Below are 22,892 nucleotides of genomic sequence, written 5' to 3' on the forward strand. Positions count from 1 at the left end.
GATGACTGTTGACTGCAAACCCATCTGCTTTAGATATCCCTCAGAAAGATTTCCTGCCATTCAGAGTCTTGTCAAACAGAATTAAAAAAAAAAAGAAAAGTAAAAATTGGGAGTGAAATAAAGCCAGATGTCCAGACTGTATACATTCTTTGATTTCTGTGTGAAATGTAATGTAAAGCTTATGTGCAGGAGGTTTTGCATTTTGGTCTTCTGGTTTGAGCAACAAATATTTGCGAAATGATGATAGCTGAAAGGGGTGATCCTGATTGTAGTCGGTGTGAAGATCCACTTTTATCCTCCCACTTCCTGCGCTGCATCGCAATCAACTGTGACTGGAAGGTAAAACGAGATTAACACAACTGTCTTCACTGTTATTGCCCGCATATCGAAGGAGTCAGACCACAGTGTTTGTTGACTATGAATAGCAGGGGTGTGCTGTAATTGGTGTTTTCTACAAGTTACATCACTGTTTATTCTGTTTGGCTTCTAAGACCACAAAAAGAACCGGATTGTTTTTTTTTTAGCCAAATAGGAAGTGTGGGTTTGTGGTAATTAAGATCTGTAAGATACACAGTTTTTTTTTTTGTTTGCTTTTATGTGACGATTGACTCAGGCACTGTGTTTTCATTTGCTTTCGGTTCCCGTCCAGTGCTACTATGATAACTCTTGGAAATGTCATATTTTTTAAACCTGCAGAACATGAACAAAACTGCAAAAGATTAAAACTTTTGTCTTACATCTGGCACAGCTGTGAGACTACTGATCCTATAAGCTCAACACCTAGCTTGTCAGTTTTTGTTTTGTTTTTCTTTAGAGACTTCCGATTTGTGTGTCAGTATTGTTGGCATGGGCGCTAAGACGTTGGCAGCGTTACTGTCTTTGCGCTTGACTAGAGATTCGATCGATCGCAGAGACACTCGGCTGCTTTCACACCTGGGAAGAGGAGCGGATCTGATACATGAAGATAACGTCCCAATTTCATGGCTTGCTGCAATTTGTTAGACTTGTTTACTTTAGTCTCAGTGGTTGTTTCCAACGGACTGTGACAGTACATGTAGAAAACTTTCATGGCATTCATTTGTTGTGCTGGCAATTCATATCTACTCCTAGATAAATGGTGTTTTACACATTTATCTTACAAGATTTCCCGTTTCAATGCCAAGAAGAGTCACAAATCCCTTTAGGATTGCATCAGGAAGGGCAAAAAACATATGGAGGTCCTTGCTGTGGCAACCCCTTGTGAATAAGTGAGCAGCAGAAAGTAGATTTTATGCAGTTGTTGAAGTTCGTTAGATATTTGGGAAATCTCATTGTTGGCAGGGTAAATTTGCTGTCATATGCTTGAATGGCTGCAAAGTACAAGCACTTCTCATGACACTGCTGGGGAAAAATAATTAGAAGTGGTCTTGCTGAACTCTTGTGTAACTCTTTTAACCTGTTGCAGTTTATTCAGAGAATACTTCGACGACTGAACACTAAGTTTAGTATTTGACTTTAACTGTTTTTGCAGCGATCCATAACTTTTTATGACAAGTTAAAACGTTTAAAAAGCTGTGTCCTTGTGTTATTCTGAAGGAAATTTATAATTGAAACTTTTATTTACAAGAGACAACTGTTCATTAGCTTTAACTAATCGATGCTGGTGCTGAGGTACCAGCTGTGTTTTAACATCTTGAGAACATTTTGTGAAAACACACACAAAAAAAGTTGGGATTTCACAGCCCGGATTGATGATTTCATCACTGAACAGAGGTCATCTGTTGAGATGTGAAGTGGATGACAACTCATTTGTGTATTGTTTGTGACTCATTCCAGGCATTTATTGAGCCAGTAACGTTCCTGCCTCCTTTAGTCTAATGAGGGATTCATAGCAATCCAGTCACATTAAATCAAAGAAACAATCATCTTACAACTCATGTCAGCCCTCTTGTTTGTGACCATAGTGAATTGGTTCCTTATTCCTACCTTTCAGGATTTGCAAGCATCTGACTTGCAGTGAATGCCTCAATTTATGCGGTCCAGCATTAATTTCTAGCTCGCAGATTCTGTTTTCATAACCGCTGAATCTGGGTTGACTTTTCCTCTGTGGCTTCACGGAGCTGTGTTCTGCAGAGACTACAGGGTTTAGAAGAGCTTTCGTTCGACAGACTCTGAGCCTATTTACATTTTCTTTTATATCCATCAATCAAATTAAGTCAGTGCATATCTTTTACTGCATTGCATTTTACTGCGCAGGCTTGTGAAAACCTGCAGAGCCTCATCAGGTTACATGTGAGGTCAAAGCTGTAGTCTTTTGTTGTGCAGTGGCACAAAAACAAGGCCATTAGGCGCTAGAGAGAGGCTAACTCTGACTCGGGCTTCTGCTGTTCGTGCATGTTTAGTCTCAATGAAATGCCTGGTGTGGTTTAGATTTTGAATAGCCAGTGGATATAAATTCACTATGAGCTAGTTTAAGTGCTTCAGTACAAAGCTAAGTTGTTGCCTCAAATGAAAGAGGCTGCTTCAGTGGCCTGTGAAGGGCCTTAGGTTAGATTGTGTTTATCGCCCTTTTATAGTTCTGTTCTATACATGTGAGGCTGTACTTTACTTTCCACCCTCTTCTCACTGAAAGTGCACTGATTTTGGTTAGAAAAAATGTGTCTTCTATCTGAATAATTAATGAAATACAAGAAACATAGGCTATTTGATTTTCATTTTTTACACATAATGCAGGGATTTCTCTTGCTCTGACTTCCTGCCAAACAAAGCACAGAAAAATCGCTTTAAATGTGACCTCAAGGCTCTAATTACACTCTGTAGTTGGGTTGAGTGTGTTTTTGGGGGGGTTGTTGTTGTTGTTTTGTTTTTTTCTCTCTATAAGAAAGGTTTGTGTTCAGTAATGAAGGAGCTGGAAGGGCAGGAGTGATGGGTGATGAGAAACAGCCCTGGTTTCATTCCCACTTTCTCATGTCACTGTCATCACACCTAGTAGCCCAACTGAGACCCAGAGTCCCATTTATTTTTCATTCAAGTCATTTGACATTCCCATTTGCACGGTTATCTTTTAAAAGCATTTAATAGAATCCATGCTCTATTGCTCAGCCTCAAAATATTCCACAAGGGCATTGATTGGGTTGAACTCTGGGATGTGCTCGGTTTTAGATGCATGCTTGTGAAACAAAAGTGCATTTCATATATCAAGTTGTTTGTTTTTTATGCCTATATAGGACAGTTAGTATAGCGGTGATATACTGTTTTAACTGTGCCAAGCTTCTGGTACATGGCAATCAAACTGAACTTTTTTAACCCTTTGTCACACTTTTGGGCTGTTATTCTCTAACAGGCTTTAAGCAAAGAGAAACAACCAGTTTTTCTCTGGAATTCAAAATGAAAACTGTAAGGCTCCTTTAAAGTCTAGCTGTTCATCTGTAACTGATTGTCTTTTTGAGGCAAAGCTATACATATGAAACCAATTAGAAGGTGCTGGAATGTGCTACATGGATCTGGAGTTGATCTGTACAGCACGGATGGCCATATTGAGTCAGACAGATTGGGAGGGACGAAATTGGGTCAGTGTTGCGCCCCAGCTGGTGATAGTGTCTGGAGGCCTCCATCACTTGGCAGCTGAATTGGTGCCACAGCACCATTTACTCACCACCACATCCTGTTCCATCCAGCGAACTTTCTCTCAACCTTAAAGTTTTTGGATTGGATAAAAACAAAGCAACACGTATATTTCCTCTTTATAAAAAACAAAAAACAAAAAAAGGAGTGAAAGTACTATATTCTTGTAAGGCACTCGGGAGGGATGTTTCTATAAAAGCCAGGCTCTGTATACATTCAGGTATTTGCTCATTCGCTCATATTTAATGCTTTTTCCTATGTACAGTGCTTGGGGGCAATTCAGTGTGTCCTGTTTAGACAGTGCAGAGCTTTAGCTGCCCAGCATAAGGAAGTACAGTGTGGGCTCCATACAAGTGATGGTATGCTAGAAGTCAAACCCAGGCAGCCAAATGGAGCCTGAGCATCCACATGGGAGGAAGTAGCTCAGTGATTTAGAGCGTTTTGTGGGTGTCAACACAGCATTTGTTCAAAAACTTTTAGTGACAACAGTGTGGAGGATTTTGTGTCAGACAGTCATGCTTAGTCCTTTGGTCTTTCCTCACAGCACCAAGGAAGGAAGGTGCAGTTAAATTATATCAATAAATGGTATTTGCTCAGTTGTACAGTTAGTTTTCATTGACTATTAACCAAAAGAAAATCCTTGAATGTTGTTGTTGTTTGTTTGTTTTTTTGGTAAGTAAAATTGCATAGCACACTACGACACAAATATCAAGGTAGAATTAGTCTCTAATTTCTAATATTTCAACCAAGATCTTCATTTAAAGTCCGTACAGTTCTTTCACCCCCTAAGAGGTTTAAATTATTGATTTTTTTTTATTTTTTTATTTTAGAAAAAAAACACTAATCCTGTATCTATTGGAGAGAGAGATATATATATATATATATATATATATATATATATATATATATATATATATATATTAAAGACACTTTGGTAGCATACTGGCCTTCACTTCTAGCCTTATGTTCACATGGAAAGCTTTTAATATCTTTCTCTCTACAAAGATATTGTCAATGAAATACACCGTCAGTGCAACAGAACTGAACTATAATAAAATAAGAGACTTTAGTTTATGTGGAAGGAAGCTTTTTTTTTTCCTTCTTTTTTTAAAATGCTTTAAATAACAGCCAATAAATATTTTTGCACACAGTGTAATTTGTCTGCACAAGCTTGTTTTCCTGTAGAGTTTCCAAAGTTGCAAAAACTGAGCAATGGTATGAAGTTCTAAACTCTTGAGGATATCAAGTTAGGCTCTGAAGGTTATTTTTCTCATGTTTCTCTCTAATTAGACGAGTTTTTGCTTTAACAGATACCCACAGGATGTTTTTTTTTTCTCAAATTATCTTTAGCGTGGAAGGATGTGGTTGTCATACCTGATCTTTTTAAAAGTGGTGAAAAACAGAAGGAGTTGTTGTTGTTTCTTTCTAAAATGTGATATTCCTCGTGTTTTGAGGTTGCAATATATTCGATGCTGTTGGATTTTCTTGTATTTAGTCACAGAGGTTTTATGAAGTTGCTGTTAAGCTCTGCCAGGAAAAGCTTTCGTTGGAATGGCATTATCGGGAGGGAACTCTGTTGAACACTAGGCTTGTACAAGCTCATGAAAGTAGAGTATGTTCATTGATTCGGTGGGATTCAGGAGGCTAAATGAAAGGTGTACACATGACTTTTTCGTTCATATAGGTACTAGTACTTTAACAGCCCAGTTTAATTTGGACCCTCACCTACCCACCCCCCAAAACTGGCATTAGCTGTGGAAAAAAAACAATGACTTTGAAGCCTGAATTAACAATTCACATCTCTGTTTGAGATATTTCAGTGGGCTTTGAAAAAGCAGTGCGGAAGGGGAGGGTTGCCAGTCTCCCCCTCATTCTCCAACCCCTCCTCAGCCACAAGCTCCAATTAGACTCGGAGGTTCTCCCCTCTGCGGTCATTTCATGCTGGTGCGTAAAGGCATGATAAAATTAGATCCCACAATATTTTATTTCCAGTTTTATGTCAACTCACAGGCACTAACTGGATCAGCTTAGCTGCTTCACACAGCGTCTAAAGTAATACCTTAACATAGAGGAGGTTTCAATACTTTAATTCATTTCAGCTGAGCTCAACCAGTAACGCTATTTTTGGGGTGTTGGCTCTCTAAATAGAGTAAATGAAGACATATGAGCACAGGCTAATGTGTGTTTTTCGCCATCCAGAATGCACCAGGGCATCAGTAGGCTGAAAGAAAGCAAAAGTAACAGGCTGGCCTCAGGCCATGGCTAGCTTCCATCTCTCATGGTCTCTGTCCATTCTTATACAGCTCCCTTTCTCACTCTTATCTCAGATTTTGCCTCCTATCGGAGCCTTGTGACATTTAAGATTCTGGAGTATGATGTCTTAAAGCTACATTTAAGTCATGTTCTTCTGCACCACTTGAAACTGTTTAAGCTTTCCTCCAGCCTTTTTTTTAAGAAGAGAGAAAAACCCCAAGGCTGTAGCTCTGCATTTTAAAATCTAGCACTCTCTCTTTATCTCCTTGAGTATCAAGGTGTTGCTCGTATAATGGGAGTGCTGCAATTTGATCCCTGCAACCCTTTTAGATTCTTATTGTAGTACAAAAACACGACACTCAGAAGTCTTATTGCTTTACTTAAACATACATTGTCCGATGGAGAGAAAGAAAAGTCCAGTTCCAAAGCCTTTAGTCTGACAGTCAAAAGAGACGTGATTGCAATGATACACTAGCTCGGTGCTCTCTTGTGATTTCAGTCACATCCTGGCCCTCTTGCGGTACACCCCTCCACCACTCACCCCAAACACCTCCCTGCCTGCCAAGTACATTGGGAGGCAAGTCATCCAGGGTGAGCGAGGGCTCAGTCACTGCAGAGAATCACAATGAGACTGTTGGTGCTGTCCTTCCCAGAGCATTGCTGCACAACAGTACAGTAACAACAACCTTCTCCCTGAAATGGCCATTGTGGTCTCTCTCTTTTTTTGACCACTCACATAAAAGAAAGCAATTCCTTTGTGCTTTTCTAGCTAGCCATTTTCACTCTTCTGTATGCTGAGAGGAAATGTTGTCAGCTTTCTCAAGGTTAACTAATATATTGAAGAATAATAATGAAAATTGAGTTTAGTACTGTAAGCTTAAATGAGCTAAATTACAAAAACTAAACCCTGTTGGTGACCTGTGCTGTTACTAGTAGCAGGGGTGTCTGTAATTAGGAAGCCTTAGGTGCCTCCACCCCCTTCTGTCTGCCTTTGGTTAGGTTACCTATGCTGTACTGTTCAAAAGATCCTGGAAATATCACTGCCCGATGAAGAGAATTCCACTGATAGTGTGTGATATATTTAACCTAAGTGTTTTCAAAGAGTGTTTTTGTTTAGTACAAAAAATACCCTTTCCCGTGCTCCGAGCAAAGTTATTATTTTTCTCTTTTAAATTGGGGAAGAACGAGGAACCAAATGTAATATCAAAACTGTTCCTGTGGCTTGATATCACTAAAATATGTTTTAAAAATCCCCGTTTTCAAGCAGCTTGCTGTAGGTAGAGCTCTGTTTGACATGGCTTTTTGTAAATTAAAACATGTTAGCACTGTCAGACTGCTGATGTGTCAGGAGCATTGCTGTGGTGTGGCTAGCCTGTGTGGTACGCCTCAACAATCTCTGCTGACTTGCTGCCCAGGACTACCGTGTTCTGCAGTTTCCCATGGGTCAGGCGGTGATTAAATGCCCAGTTGTGCTTGAGCCACGACACATGAAAGAGCCTGTATAGTGAGAATTTAAAAAACAGCTTCAATAGTAATTTAAAAATAGTAGCATGCTGTTTCCTCTATTGTGGAAGAAGAGGGAGAAACGGCAAACAAACATAGAAATACAAGGCAACACTGTTGGCTGTGGAGCTTTTTTTTCTGAATGGAGTCTTTTCTCTCTTTTTTTTTTTTCCCCAAACACAAAAAGCACAGTTGTAACTTTTACATGTTGCTTTGCCCGGCTGAGTTGGGATCTATGCTGCTTGAATTTGGAAATTGGAGTCTGTATGGAGGAGAGTGGTTGTTTTCTACTTTTATCCGTTGCAAAAATAAAGTTAACCTAAGGTTACCAGTATTAGAATTTCATTTCTTTTTAATGTTATTTTCAATTTTTATATTCTATGACCGTCACCTTTTTTTCCTGCTTTTCTTTTTCAGCTCCCAGCTCCAAAGCAGATGAGCAGCCCAAGACTTGCAGCTCTAAACAGTTTGTATGTAAGGACCAGGTGACCTGTATCTCCAAAGGCTGGCGATGTGATGGGGAGAAGGACTGTCCAGATGGCTCAGATGAATCTCCAGATATCTGTAAGTATACTACATGAACAGCTACCAAAACTTGTGTGTTCCCTGCAGTAAGGTTGGGCGAATATATCGACCATCGACGATAGACTGATGCCATCGTTGATCGTTTTTACAAGGGTGATTTATTTATTTGCCCATGAGTAAGTTTGCTAATAATGTTGGTTGAAGCTAACAGAAGCAGTCAACAGAAATAAATAATAGTGCTTTTTTAACGGCACTCTCCTTCAGCTGCGAGCAAATGCACCCTCCTGAGAGTGCAGCAGCGATTCATTTACTCAAACTCATAACACAAAGAAAGAGCGAAAGTAGCCTGTGTTCAGAAAAAAACCCCTAAAACATTTTATTTAAATAAAAAAAAAATCCTACAATGGTGGGGAAGGAAACATTTTTTCCGGTATAACTGTGTTTACAGGCCGTTCCAGTATTTGTCTGTCTTACACACTCAACCAAACAACAAATATGTTAAAAATCAAAATGTCTCATCCAACATAAAAAAATCTTTTGTGCAATTTGGCGCATCTCAAATAAATAAATAAATAAATGAATAATCCAAAAAGTAGCTATATTAACACTGAAACATATAAAAGAAGGTAAAATATTCCCTCCAAACAAAACGTAGGAATTCTTTGACAGGAAAACAAGCATGTTTACTTTATCAGATTTTAGCAGTGTGCGCAGGTGGTTAACAATATTACCAGTGCTGAAGGCGCGTTCTGAAGGTGTACTTGTGGCTGGTATACACAGATATTTCCGTGCCATGTGTGACATCAATGGGAAACGTTTTTCATGCATTTTCCACCAAGCCAGTGGATCGTCTTCTCCGTCTCCGACCTCCTGGCTGAGGTAACAGTCCATTTCTATCTCCGCCTTCTCCTCCAGTGTGCAGTTTTGCAATTAGTTTGTCCATGTTTGAACTTCTTTTGTGTTCTAAACACGCAAATCAGTCCGTGCATGATTACATTGCTACGCCCATCAAAAAGCCTGCGCATGCGCAAATATATCGCCTATCGTTGGTTTATTGGACTGATGATTGTCGGTTGGAAAATTTTTACGTATCGCCCAACCTTACCCTCCAGTCATATTACTGGTACTTTCCTGCTTTGGCTCTTGAGCTGGTGTACTGTAATCAAAATGAGGAACCTTTTGGAGTAAAAAGTGACCTTTTTTATAGCCCATGCCATCACGGTGTATTTTCTGCATATGATGTAAGACATCAAAATGACTACCCTTAAATGGCTTTGAAGACACAGCAGTGCAATGTTCAGACAGTTTAATTTAGGACTGAATAAGGAGGCAGGTTTGTCCCTTTCTGCAAAGAATGCTGCTCGGCTGAATTATGGCTCTTCTAATGTGGCCTTGTTTAGTCTGAATCTTCAGGGATGTGTCTGCTCTTGTCTGGACTCTTGCGGGATCTGTCCCAAAGACTCTTGTCCCAACCACTCACATCTATCAGCTTCTCCATCCATAAACTCTCTCTGGTAAAAGCCTTCCTGCTGTTTATATGGAGACGCTAATGATAATATTACTGTGCCACACCTTACATCTCTCATACCACAAGCATTCTCACCGTATACTGGCATGCAAAGGCAAGGCAGTGACTCGCAGCGTTAACGGTCCTAGTTATTGTGAATGTAATACAGCCGAGCAGTAACGCACCACTACTCTTAGGATGCTGTGATTTCCTATATGTAAAAGTGCTGAAATGGAGAAAGTCAAAATTAGCTGGTAGTCTCATTTCCCTTTTCTATAAAGTAGAAAGAAAGAAGAGATGATCTGTTTCTCATTCACACTAAAAAGAAAGTATTCTCTCGTCTACTTCATCTGTCACGACCCCATATTTAAAGATTCATACACATTTTACAGTGATAATTTACTGCTAACAGCCAAACTTTCTTTATTAGTTTAGCTAAGGACTTTATTTTTTTTCTTTTTAAAGGAGTTTTGGAAAAACAAAACTTGTGTGGTCCATCTAAATCATTCTAGCAAGATGCAGTTATTCAATTTCTGCCCTTTTCTACCATGCAATTGAACCGAGTGAGGTCTGCGAAGCTCTTATGTAATTTTGGTGACACAAACAATGGTGTGATTCATTTTCTGCAGGGAGAGATGGAGAGCAGGGTTTCACCAGAACATCAAGATATGTTCTGCTCAATTACCCGCTTCCCATGGGCTCTACGCTGCCTCTCGTTTTACCTTTTAGTTAAGGCGCTTCTTTACTCGCATTCGTTTTTTTTTAAAGCATCCTTAATAAAGATGTTACTGCAGTAAATGCACGTTCTCTCTGTGCCGCTCTATGTGTTTGCAGTCTAATAAGTAAATTAAAGGCCGGGCGCCTTTTAAGTATCACAAAGAAAGGCGGCCAGACTGTGATTTTATCCAAAGTCTTTTAGTTGAGCCATCCATTAAATTTGAGTAGTGTTTAGAATGGAGGGCTGCAGATAAAGCTACAGAGCGAATGGGCCTGAGCCAGCAGAGATGGAGTCAGAGACTCTGAAGGAGTATGGCTCTAAAGGTTATTTAAAATCCTCCTCTGACTCAGAGGAATGGAAAAGTCTTTTTCCCTTTATCCTGGCTTTTCCATTCACGGGGTGAAACAGTTTGCAGGTCATCGGTCTGGTTACTCCCCTACTGGAAAGCATCATAGGATGATCTGTGCAGCAGGCTGTAAACAAGGCTGCTCACAACTGAGCTGTTATGGAAATGGTAGATAAAAAGGAAGGCAATGATCCATGTGAAAGGGCTGAAATCTGGATTAACTGCAGAGGCTTTGTTTAGGTGCACTGTTTTTATGTCGAAAAGTTCAACGTATCCTGTGTTCATCCACTGCTTTATTTTATCAGCTTCAAGTTTACAAAAGCAGTCTAACTTTTACTTTCAAACTTATGTTGATGGCAGAGAATTACGAGAAGTTCCCCGCTCTCTAGACTTGCGTTTCGACATGCCTCCAAACCACAGTCTAATTTTGTGTGTTAATGTTGACGCGAAATAGAGTGGTGCACGCTACTATAATTACGACATTATCTACAGTTTAAGTTAATTACCATCTGCACACTTGGTCTACAGAGAACACTTACAGGGATATCGGCTTAGAAAAAAAATCATTTCCTCCCAATCTTCCCCCTTTTCCTTTGCTTTCTAATCATCTGCTCCTTGGCTGTGCTTCTATTCCTCTAAGGGATTGCCCCACAGTCTGGCCATCCTGTAAATCAAACAGTGACACTGCAGGCAGTGCACGCAGCCAATATGAAGCTTTTCAAAAGTTCAAGTAAGAATCTACTTGGTTTATTCTACTCATCCTTTTGCTTGTTTCTTGTAATGAAATTGACACCGGTCCAGCTAATTGGACTGATGCATGACTCGTTTCTTCTGCTGAAAATTACACCTGCTTTGCTTACAGTGATCATGAATTCACTTGCTATCAGAGTGTGTGAGAGGGGAAGTTGTAAATGTGTGTGTTTGTCTGGATCTTTCATCTACACCTCAAGTATCCTTTCTGGAAGTAAGGGTGCTCCTCAGTATCATACTGTCTGGAGGCCTAATTGCCTGTCGTTTCCAAGCCACTCATCTAGGCTGTAATTATGTTGAGAAGCTAAAGACGAGCTTCACCCACAGTAGCAGGGTAGTAACATTGCATGAGGCGCTAGCTGTGACTGGGGTGCCAGCTTGATCCAGGTGGGGAGGGGTGGAGCGGGGGGTGTCAGTATTGTGTGTTAGCGTTATTAGTCTGAGGGCTTATTTATCGCAGTGGCATTGAAGCTGAGTAGTGGGGCGGTCCATGTATGGACATGTGGTTTTTGGAGGGTGGGAGGGGGTTGCACATGGAATGACGCAGGCTTTCGGTGTATGGGCCAGTGTGCACCTCCCTCTCAAACATCCATCACGAGGTTGCCTGTACAGACTCCTGTCTGTCAGTTTGACCCTGTTAGCCACTCCCAAGGACTGGACTGGTTCCCCCTCACTGCGTGGCTTCAATTCAGTCCAGACAGGCCATTTCACCTCAATTACATACAGGCTTAGGTCTCAGGAAGTCCCTGACATGTGTCCTCGGGGCAGGAGTTTGTACTCTGTGTGTCTCGACGATGGTGTTCTGTTTAGGGCTGCTGCTTTTTAACTGCTTCTATAGTTAGGGCCAATTCTGCAATGTAGTACAACTATCTGGCAGATATAAAGTGGTCAGGGAGTGGTGTTTGGGCTGTTATATCAATGCAGGCCTTTAAGTGCATAGAACTGATGCAGTGTGGGATAAAGAGATGTGGATAAAAGCTTCCTATCACGCTGTGCTTATTAACCATCCAATTTTTCTTTATTCTTGTGCACACACTTCCACACGAGCGGTATTTCTTAGACTACAAAGGTTTATATAACTAGTTAGTACCACAAGCAAAAGTAAATCCTTTGAAACATTGCTACTTGCACTGTCACTGACATTCATTAGTATTCCTGCTGGTTCCGTTCAACAGCAACAGCAGCTTTTTGGGACTTTTCTTTTTCTGTTTTAGTTTTAGAGGGATGGGGAAAGCATTTCACCGAGGTCTTGAGATTTCACAGCAATAACTGACTGACTAATCTTTTTTTATACATGACAATTATAGCTTTCATTTCAAGCAGTCCTGGTTAGGGCTTATAGAGGATGCTGCTGGTAAAATCAAAAGTGCTGTGTAGTTACTTTGCTTCCTTGTCACAAGCACTTGCTCCAAAAAGAAGGAAAAAAAAAAGACTCCTCCTGTCTGTATGTCAAGTCTGTATGCAATTATGATTCTTGCATGACCCACATTCAGTGTGGTTGAGCCAGAGAGTGGGAACAGATGTTTAAAGAAGTCTAGCATGTGAGCACTTTCTCAATCACGAGAAGCACTTTCCATGCAGGAATCCCTTTTAACATCAGAAAACTGGATTCAACAATTGTCTGCCTCTAATTTGGTAGTTTTTTTTTTTAAGTCTTCTGATTTAACATGAAAATGTTCACAGGATGACTATAAAGAGGCGGTTGAATTGCTTCTCAGTCATGCAAATACACCACTTTTCTTTCCTCATAGGGTATCATCAAGTCCCATTCAGGGGGGAGAAAATGACCTTTTAATTGAAAGTAGTTAGCTCTTGTAAATATTAAGATACTCCCTGTACTCACACTATCAGTTTGGCATAACTGTCCCCATTGGCTTGTTGATGTGGTATGTATGTTGTGTAGATACAGTCAGACACACACGTTGATTTGTTTTCCTTGTTGATGCCGGAAAGTAATTTTGAGGGGATATGCCTTGGAATGCACTTTCATAATGAAACTGAGGGGCCCTTGTCCAAAGAGGCTAAAGATATTTAATGAAACTATGGCCAAATCTGGACCACAAAACACACACTCCTTTCTATGAAATGTTTATTTCAGCTTATTATCATATTATTTCATCTTTTCACCATTACAGTTTGCTGTAATGAACATGCTGGAAACTCCTTCAGAGAGTTTGATGCAATGGTGTAGTGGCACAGTGCCGCACAACGCATAGTACCTCACAGCATATACTTTGCCTCCTAGCCACAAACACTCTGCTCCATGTCAGTGCATGCTGTGGCCTGGGGCCGAGCTAATGGGGAGGTCCGATGGGGATATTGAGCTATCATCTCCATGCAGCTGCCTGAGGCGGCTGCAGGCCACACAACAAGGTTATCTGTCCATCTCTTGCCCTTGCGCCCCCTCTGGACGCCGGCCAGCCTAGTCACTTGCCTGTCATGCATCAGCAGCCTCTCCAGGACAACCATGTCTTGGCGGCCGCTGTCATGGTGGGATGGGATGCAGGCATAGAGTCATGGGAAGAAGAAGCTATTCCTACAGAAAAAGCCTTTGTATAGGAGAAAATGAGCAGATTAGCATTTAGGCTGAGGAGGAAAATGGAAATGTCTTTTTTTTCTGTTGAAACAGCCTTTTACAGTAACGTTTGGGGGGGTTGGGAGGGGATCCTTTCATGGCCTATAATCAGTCATGTAGCTGTAGTCACAGGGGGCACTAGGCAGGGGCAAGAGGGTCTGTAGTGGCAGTGGCTGACACACTGCTTCCACAGAGGAAGGAGAAAAGCCCTGTAAATCCCTCTGGTCTATAGCCCTGAGCCCTCCTCAGCTTCACCAGCCTATCAAAAGACCACGATCGCAGGGCTTTCGCACGCCACGCAGACACCACCTCCCTTTCTCTGCTGTCTCCGACACACCCTGTCTCCTTCCCAACATCTTTCTCTTTGTCCCGCGTCTGTCCGTCTTCCTCCCTGTCCGGTGGGGTAGATTCATCTCTGTTCCCTACTCTTTATGGTTCCTATCCAGTCTCTTTTGCTTGCAGAGATTATTTTTAAATATTTTTTTGCAACAGCTTTTATCCAGTAATGGTTTGAGTGAAACAAACCATCAATCAATTATAGCAGCACATCTGGGTAAACAAGGAGGTGAATAGATGCGATGTGCTGCTTCACTCGAAGAATTCAGCCTGGAGAAATAATCCACACAAGCTTGGAAGGTGGCTAAAATATTCGGCGAGGCAAATCCTGTGCTTAGTCTGTGTTTTAGCTTGAAATGGATAATTCACTTTTTCCCAACAAAATAGTGATACTGAAGCAAAGTGTGTATTCATTTTAACACTGAGTGACAATTCATTGGAAGTTTTTGCAGAGAAGTGCTATTTTTTCCAGACACGTTTTGCTATTTAATATGAGTTTACCGATGCTAAACCCTTTTCTAGTCAAGTCTGTGTGCATGATACTCAAACATGAATTTTGGGTCATTTGCACACGATCCTTGTCAGAATCTTGATTGTACCATGCAGAGAAAGGCAGAGATATTAGATACACAAAACCTACAATACAATTCAGTTGTGGCATTGTATTTATTGTACTGTTTCATTACAATTGGGTAAAAACTAGCACACAAGTCTGCTCCCGGTGGAGCTCTCCTCAGTAGGCTTTGCCATAGTCATGTGCTCATTTTGTATGCCACTGCAAAGTGTGACTCCAGAGTGGGGAGAGTCCATCAGTGGGCAGGCCTGCCTGTCACCCTGCGCGACATATTAATTCGAGCTGACAGCAGACTGTATGGGAGTCAGTCAGGGGCTGCTATGGAACCCAAAGAGCAGGAAGAAACGCGGGCTTTTATGCGCAGAACAAAAGATCGACAGGGGATCTAAATTTAAGGTAATTGCATAACTACTGAGGATGGGGGATGGTTGGATCTGAAGCCTGAGGTGTAGGAGGGAAGCGCACATTAGGAAAGACCGTCTTTCACTGGTGTCCATCAGTAAAACCTTAATGGAACCCACGACATACAAGGGATAGCTGTGGTTATTTTTGAAGGTGATGCTTTATCTGAAGTGTGCACTGTGCTCAGGGTAAAAGTGTAATATTGCCTTTTCACAAAGGCCTATTCCACCCCAAAGACTGCACGCTGCAATAGAAATGCCGTGAAAGTTAAACGAGTTTGGCATTGCAACTCATAGTTTGTTTTAATCACGATGAATCTCAGAGAATTTTTTTTCATATGCGATACATAGAGAATGAAAGAAGGAAGTCATGGAGAACAGTTAACAATAAAGATCCCGAAGGCCGCTGTGAGGTTATGCTTATATCACTGTTAAATGATCCTGATGTTTAGTGCAGCAATGTAATGATCCTCATTCTGCTTTCTAATAGGTGTGGGAGTTGTAATTTTCCCCTTCTTTTTCTGTCTCAGTAAAGAATCTCTGCAATCTCAGAGTGAGGTGGCTTAATAACGATAATGCTAAAGAGTAAAAATATCAGTAAAATTAATAAAATGTAAATGACAGCTGCAGCGCGATAGAACTGCAGAACTGGTCTCATAGAATTAAGTGAGGTATCTCTTTCTGTAAGTTGACAGTAAAGATGGGGGGTTTTTTTGGCGGGGGGATTAGGTGGGATAACAAAAGCATGAGGGACTTAATCCAGCCAAATAAATTGTCAGTTAATGTCGGGCTTGACCTCACTATCAAGCAAACAAAACAATCAACAGTTCCTGCTGTGAGCTGTGTTGTGATTGAAGCTGATGGAAAGTTGGCAACCATAAGACACAGTGATCTGCATAACAGTGAAAATAACTGCTGTGGAGAGCAGTAAATAAATTATGCTGTGAGAATGTGAATAAAGTGGAATATAAACTGCAGGATCAAATGCAAGGTAAGGCTGGAGATACGGTACAGTTGTTTTGTCATGTGGGAACCTCCTGGCAATCAATGAATAAATTAACTAAGACCTAGGGCTTAATGTAGAATAGTTTCTCCCAAGAAGGTATATGTTCCTGGTTTGTTTTCACAAACGCTGCCGGGAAGCTCTTCGTGAAACTCCTCGCCTTTTTATATGTGAACGCTTGAAAATGATGAATCGGGTGAGGACATTTTCCAAAGTTACTCCATCTCAGTGCGGCATTCTCGCTGCTGGAAACACTTCAGAGACGTATTGCATGTGTAAAAACTGAGCATGGGCAAAGGAAGCGCCCAACCACTACAGACTTAAACACCAGTTATCGTAAGAGTAATAAGCCATAAAGAAGAAACGAGCCCTTGATTCACAAATTGCAACTTTTTACATACCAGCAACATGGATTTAGTGATCTTATAACACAGAAATGACACTGCTGACTTGTTTACATCTTTACATCAGTGACACCACATCTCTAAAAGCTGGGTGCAAATGAAAGGCCATCTTGTTTGACATTATTTCAGTTCTGGGCTCGAGGAGTGAAGATGGCTCATGTGTTTGGTTTTCTCCTGTCATGGAGCGCTTATTTTTTTAATGTGTTACAAAGTGCTTTTCATTTTCATCGTTATTATTGTCATAGGATTTTTTTTATTATTATTATTATTTTAAAGACAATGCAGAGTCAAAACCATCTGTGAGAACCAGTCGGCGTAATCGGCTTTTAAAGGTCACTAACAATTAGTCATGCCTGGGAAACCAGATTTGAGATTAGAAACCATTCAAACTGAACAGTAGATAGAATTAGTCACTGAAAGCACCGTGTAGGCCACGGCGTTACTGCGTTAATGCTTTGAAGTACTTCAAACCAGAATGGGATCGATCCAAATACCCCTTTTGTTCATATAATAGAATATTTATATTTTGTCATTGTACAGACAAAAAATTGCACTGTAGTTTAAGTACGACAGGTTATTTAATACAAGAAAAAGAGGTTCAGCTATGATAAACTGGCAAAAGCAAACAGCTAAAAAACTCCACCCGCTGTCTTACTTCAAGGATTCAGCAGTTACAGAAAACCTATCCAGATAATGTTAAAGCAGCAAACTGATGAGATGTGTTTTACCTGCTACCTGGTTTACCTGGTCCAAGCAAAAAACGCTCACATGCACACCAAAAGCTGCAGAGCTGTATTAAAACGTTGTGCTGTGTTATTTTCCCCTCAGCTTTGCAAAGTAATATTTTGCTTACACTGATCATGATGACGATGATGCAGAAAATGGCTGCTGCCAGTAAAAGCATTGGAATACACTGCCAACTATTTCCCAAACTGGAGCAGCCAGTACAGGGTTCATATCTATTGTCCCCCACAAGTTATTTAATCCTCCATATTGTCTTTTCTATTTAGCTTTCTGCTGCCGGTTGTTATTCAGCTCCTGCCAATGTATTACTGTGTTGTGCAACACAAACAATTCGGTCTATTTGATTGTTGGCAGTTGTTAGTGTGTTTTCCAAAAAGTTCTGCTGCTTGCTGCCCTGTCAGTGGAAGTACAGATGTGTGTAGGAGAAGAGCCTGTTGTGGGTGTGATGGAAATCAGAGATCGATTAGTTGTCTTTTTAGTCTCTTGGTGGCCGTAGAGCACAGAAATCTGATTCCTGGTTTACTTTTATTAGCGAGTGTGTGAGTTTACCTGTCTGCTCAGTCGTCAGCAGATCACATTTCAAGAAAAAAGCTCCCTCGACGCACAGTTGCAAAGACGCATGTTTCTGCTGTTGGTATAATTCAGATGTCTTGCACTCCGACTCGTCTTTTATACTCCCCCGAGAACTGTCGACAAATGCTAAATCCTTGGCAGGGTTTCTTTTCCAGTGTACATGGCAGATTATTCCTGGTACTGTCGTTTATGTAAAAATCCCCACATTGGCAGTGTATTGAATGTAAATCAGGCTGGCTTAGAGGCCAAGGCTGTAGGAGGGCTGCTAATATGCTAGCATCCCCCATATGGGAGAGCTACTCTCCTCCCTAAGCCAGATGTATGAGAAGCTAATTCTCAGTTTGAATGTGGCACATTTTCCACGCAGGCTGCTGATGTGGGATCGTTATGGAAGCTCATGTCACTTTAAGGCACTTGTTTTAACAGAGTTAAATGTGATGTTCAGTGTGTGGTTACTAATCTCTCTTGGATGGATCACGGAGCCTCAGAAGGAATGCTAGTGGTTTTCATCAGGGAATGCCGACATGCAGGCAAATATTCTTTCTCCCACATGTATGTTTTTTAGGAATATACACTCTTTCTCTCTCTAATAAAATGTTATGGCTTGTCTTGGGCATTAAGAGACGTGTAACTTTATTTCTTTTAAGACTCAAACGATATGCATTACACAAAGATATAACACAGCAAGTTTTTAAAAACTGTGTTTCCATTCCCCTGCATTTGCTTTGTTGGGTTTACAATCAGGGAAGCGGCAACTAGTGTCAAATAAACTGCAGTTTGGCTGCATCAGCTGGTTAATATTCAGAAAACTGAGAATTTGTGTATGCGAACATCTGAAGCAGGTTTGCTGCTCGGGCTATGTGCATATTCGGATACCGTCCTCTGAAAACGTATCCCAGCACAACATGCATTCTGCAGAACTCTGCAGATTGTTTCCTGTGAAGGAGATGAACTTTATTTTTTCTGCTTCAAGTGTTTTTCTAAAATGGGTCAGCAGATGTTGGAAAGAAAGAAAGAAAGTGAGAGAGAGCGAGAGAGAGGTGGAGGAGGAAGAAGAAGAAAAACAGCCAAGGCAAACTGTTTGCTCTGCAGTGTGGGCCGAGAGGAAAGCTAGAGAGAGAAGAAGAGTGGGAGAGATCGAGGGAAGAGAGAGGCTGCCTCTGCTGTATGTTTTGGTCTGTTTTTTTTGTTTTGTTTTGTTTTTTTTAACTCAGCATTTTCTAGGCCAGAGGACATTATGGCCTTTGTCCTCTGCACTCCTTAAAATTCAGTATTTATCAGTGTTTTCTTTTAAAAATTTCCTTCAGTGTCTGCCAAGTGATCTTATGCTGCAAACTCTCTTTTAATATGTGGGCGCATTAAAGGTAACCACATGTGTGCATGTGCTGCATATCACTTGTGCTGTAACACATGCAGGAAGCCTTTGGTGTCAAATTTGCACTTAAGAAAAAAAAACACACACTGTGCACCAATCATGCAACTTGTTGCCTACTGCAGCAAATCTAAAAGCAAAACAAAGTAATTATGGCCTCTAAGTATAGGCAGCAAATTAACTTTAGGCCCTTTTTATAAAGCTAAATGTTGATGTTTTGTTCTCTGATAATAGAAGTGACCTAAACCAACTGGAACTCTGAGTCAACCATAGTAAGTTATGTGAGCCATTTAGAGTAAAAGATAAAGCATTTTTATCTGCAAATGTTTATTGATGTTAGCCTTATCTCTTTAATTTTAGACCTTCTATGTAGCCAGAGACGACTGCTACACCCTTTTTCTGAATTCTGCCTCTCTGGCACACAGCATACTATTTTAAAACTACGTTGGGCTCCTCTGTTATTAGTATATAAAGCCCAGAATAGTTTTAATATATGTTGTTGTTTTATGATGGCTCTGTAGTGCAGCGGTTTACACATTTGCCTGACAAGCAAAAATATTGGCGGTTGTGTCCCAACAGGAGACACAAATAAGGATTGGAACTGAAAACCGGTGCCAAATTTTCAAAGTGTTGGAGCTTATCAATTCCTTTATCAGTGCCTGCAGGTGCTGGGGATGCACACTGATTGCAAATCAACAGTATTGCTACATGCACGTCTAGTGTTGTCAGAAAAAGGGGGTCACGGCAGAGAGGATGAAGCGATCCAAAGCATTGCTTCATGCAGAAACGTGATAACAACTCAGTTATAATGTCTTTAACATCATTATTGAGGTGGAAACGCCAGAAACATGCTCAAACATCTCCTGCAACACAGGATTCACTTGCTCAAGTGTCATGCGTTTGATGGATGAGCACCACAAGTGCTACCAACCAAGCAGCTCGTCTGTACAGATGCTTAACATGATTTTAGTTGACTTCAAAAAAAAGCTTTCAATAAATGACATTCTTTCATTTCTTCATCTAGCATTAACCAATAGTCTTTTTGGGATTAAATGATAAAGTAGTTGTACTGCATTAGAAATCTGCAGGCATACTTGTTTCCTCATATAAAACTGGGTCAAGAATTGGATCGATTAGCAAATTCGATAATGGAATTGGTACCAATAAAACCTCATCAATCCCCATCCCTAGACACAATTCCCTTTGGGGAGTCTTTCACCTGTGATGATCTTAAAGGTCGTGGATTTAACTATAAGGGTTTTGTCCATATAATACTAGGAAATAAAAAGCCAGCACCTCAACAGAGTAGTGTGCAAGACTAATGGACAACAGAGGAAAATACACAGTTTTTTCTTATCTCTGTTCAGTTTCTCTTTGCACATGATAGCATTCTCAATAAAGGTTATAAAATTGAGCAACAATAGAGGGCAGTCATAAAGATATTTAATTCTTTTGATGCCAGGAATTCACTTAAGTATGTAAAATGCATTTAATAGTTTTATGAAGCCTCATTAAGCTCAGTTGTGAATTTACGATGTGTTTTTGTTGTTGTTGTTTTTTGTTAGATGCATGCATTATTCTGCTTAATCTTTGAGTTTTACTACCTCAAAATATTGCCTTATACATCTGCCTTTACTTAAAAAATCTTTTGCATGTTTTCCAGGCACACACAACAAAGTGAACCAGTGTCCTGTCAATAAATATCCATGCCTGGATGTGGAAGTGTGTCTCCATGCAAGCAAATTTTGTAATGGAGTCCCTGATTGCACTGACGGCTGGGATGAGGGGCCTCACTGCAGAGGTAGGAAACAAACTGAACCCCTCGTACACACACACACACACACACACACACACACACACACACACACACACACACACACACACACCTACCTACCTTCCAACACTTGAGCGGATAGCATCATCGTCTTCTCCTCTGTCATACTGACACTTTTGCTCTTTGTTGTGGGTCAAAATTAACCAGACAGCTTCTGTTATAAAGAAAATGTTCTTCTCTTTCCATCCCAAACCATAATTTTTATCGAGTCATCCCCTCTGTTGGGCCATTTAATGAGTTGGCCTGTTCTAGCTTGTGCAATTACTATGGAATTTCTCTTTCAAGGGGGAAAAAAGTCATTAATTTATCAATCAGCTCTGCTATGAGGCTGTTTCCCCCAATCCTAGCAGGAATAATAAGCATTCAGACCAGATGCAGCTGAGAAAAATCCCATCACATCCTCCCCTATTAATTAGAGACAACAGAAGAATGAGTGATGGAACATATTGAGTCCATAGACTTTCTTTCTTTGTTGCAGCTGACAAAAGAGCAAACACTGGCTGCCTTTTGAGAGCTGACTCAGTATTCTGCAAGGTAGTCCTCAGATATACTGTAACTGTCTGAAGTTTGTCTTTGTCACATCTGCCAAGAAGGATAGGGGTTTTTTTTGGGGGGGGGGGTTGGTTCGGGTGGATTGTTTGTGTGTCAGCAGAATTATTTGGAGCCTAAGAAACGTGGTAGTGAATCAGAGCGATAGTGAAGGATCTGGATCAAGGGTGTGGATCCCAGCAGTTTATATTCACTATTGGGTTATACCCGCAGCCTGTCAACAGACATGCCAATTCAGTTCAGTTTTATTGATATAGTGCCAGATCACAAGGTGCTTTATATTGTAAGGTAAAGACCCTGCAATAATACAGGCAGACAAACGTTAACCACTCCTCTTTAAACTACCTATACACCATTTGCAATGACATTGCAGTAGAAAAGCTCCCGAAGGGGCCCCACAGGGGTGTGTGCAAGGCACAGCAGCTGTTTGGAGAGAGCGGGGCAGAGTTCTAATATGCATTATTATGAGCTGATATTTGATGTAAACTCTTAGTTCAAGTGCTCTTGTTGCAGAAATGCATGCATGGTGTTTTTCATTATTTTTGAATAAATAATTATGACATTGGATCAGAGTATTGGCCTTGACAGAGCTCTGACTCAACGCTGGGACTCGTGTGTTCTTAATTTCGTGCTTTTCTTTTTCCATTGTGCTGTTCTTTTCCTGGAACATGAAATTACTAAATCTAAATCAGATATTTACCATCAACAGTAAAGTTTCACAGTATCAGAGACCTGGATCAAGGGTGAGTCTGCTGAGCTCTCAAACCCTGGCTAATCTTTGATCAGCTGCTTTCTTTTGCCATTTAAAAAAAAAAAATATTAACCAAAGCATCTGATGTCTGTTCCACTATCAGGAACACAGAGATCTGATCTCTTTATCATTTTATTGGCTTTATCTTTGTATCAGTTTACAGCTTTAGGCATTTAATGCAAGGTTCTATCTCTATTTTCAGTTTGCTTCCTTCCATGTGCTCAAAGAATAATTGTGAACCACCCTGTATAAATATTAATCCTCCACACTGAGTTGAGTCATTACAATAAAAAGTTTGTGTGATTAGTTGAGACTAGAAGAAAAGGAGATCTGTTGGACCACAGTGTGGGTGAAAGTGTTAGTAACCCACACAGCGGTCATCACTGCTACACAAGCCTTTTATGCAACGCGGTGATGATGTCATCCTGTTACAACATGCACTGCCTGTCCCTGAGGACACAGGTCCAGCTGTTTTCAGTAAGGCAGCGGTCTACGCACATAAGTACTTAAACACACCGGCATGTGTGTGCGCCTGTAATGCATACATGCATGCATGCATGCCCTCACATGC

At 40.7% G+C, this 22,892-nt stretch overlaps 1 protein-coding gene across 1 annotated transcript in view; it reads left to right on the top strand.

The window, feature by feature from the left end:
* Positions 1–22,892, top strand: part of lrp1ab (low density lipoprotein receptor-related protein 1Ab) — a 79,730-nt gene that overhangs the window by 3,321 nt on the left and 53,517 nt on the right. The window contains exons 2-3 of the mRNA XM_005478051.4: positions 7,777–7,923; positions 20,851–20,988. Coding sequence (XP_005478108.1) covers positions 7,777–7,923; positions 20,851–20,988 — 285 coding nt within the window. The remainder of the gene's footprint in view (positions 1–7,776; positions 7,924–20,850; positions 20,989–22,892) is intronic.

Source organism: Oreochromis niloticus, linkage group LG20 (assembly GCF_001858045.2).
Source record: "Oreochromis niloticus isolate F11D_XX linkage group LG20, O_niloticus_UMD_NMBU, whole genome shotgun sequence".
NCBI classification, from domain to species: Eukaryota; Metazoa; Chordata; class Actinopteri; order Cichliformes; family Cichlidae; genus Oreochromis; species Oreochromis niloticus.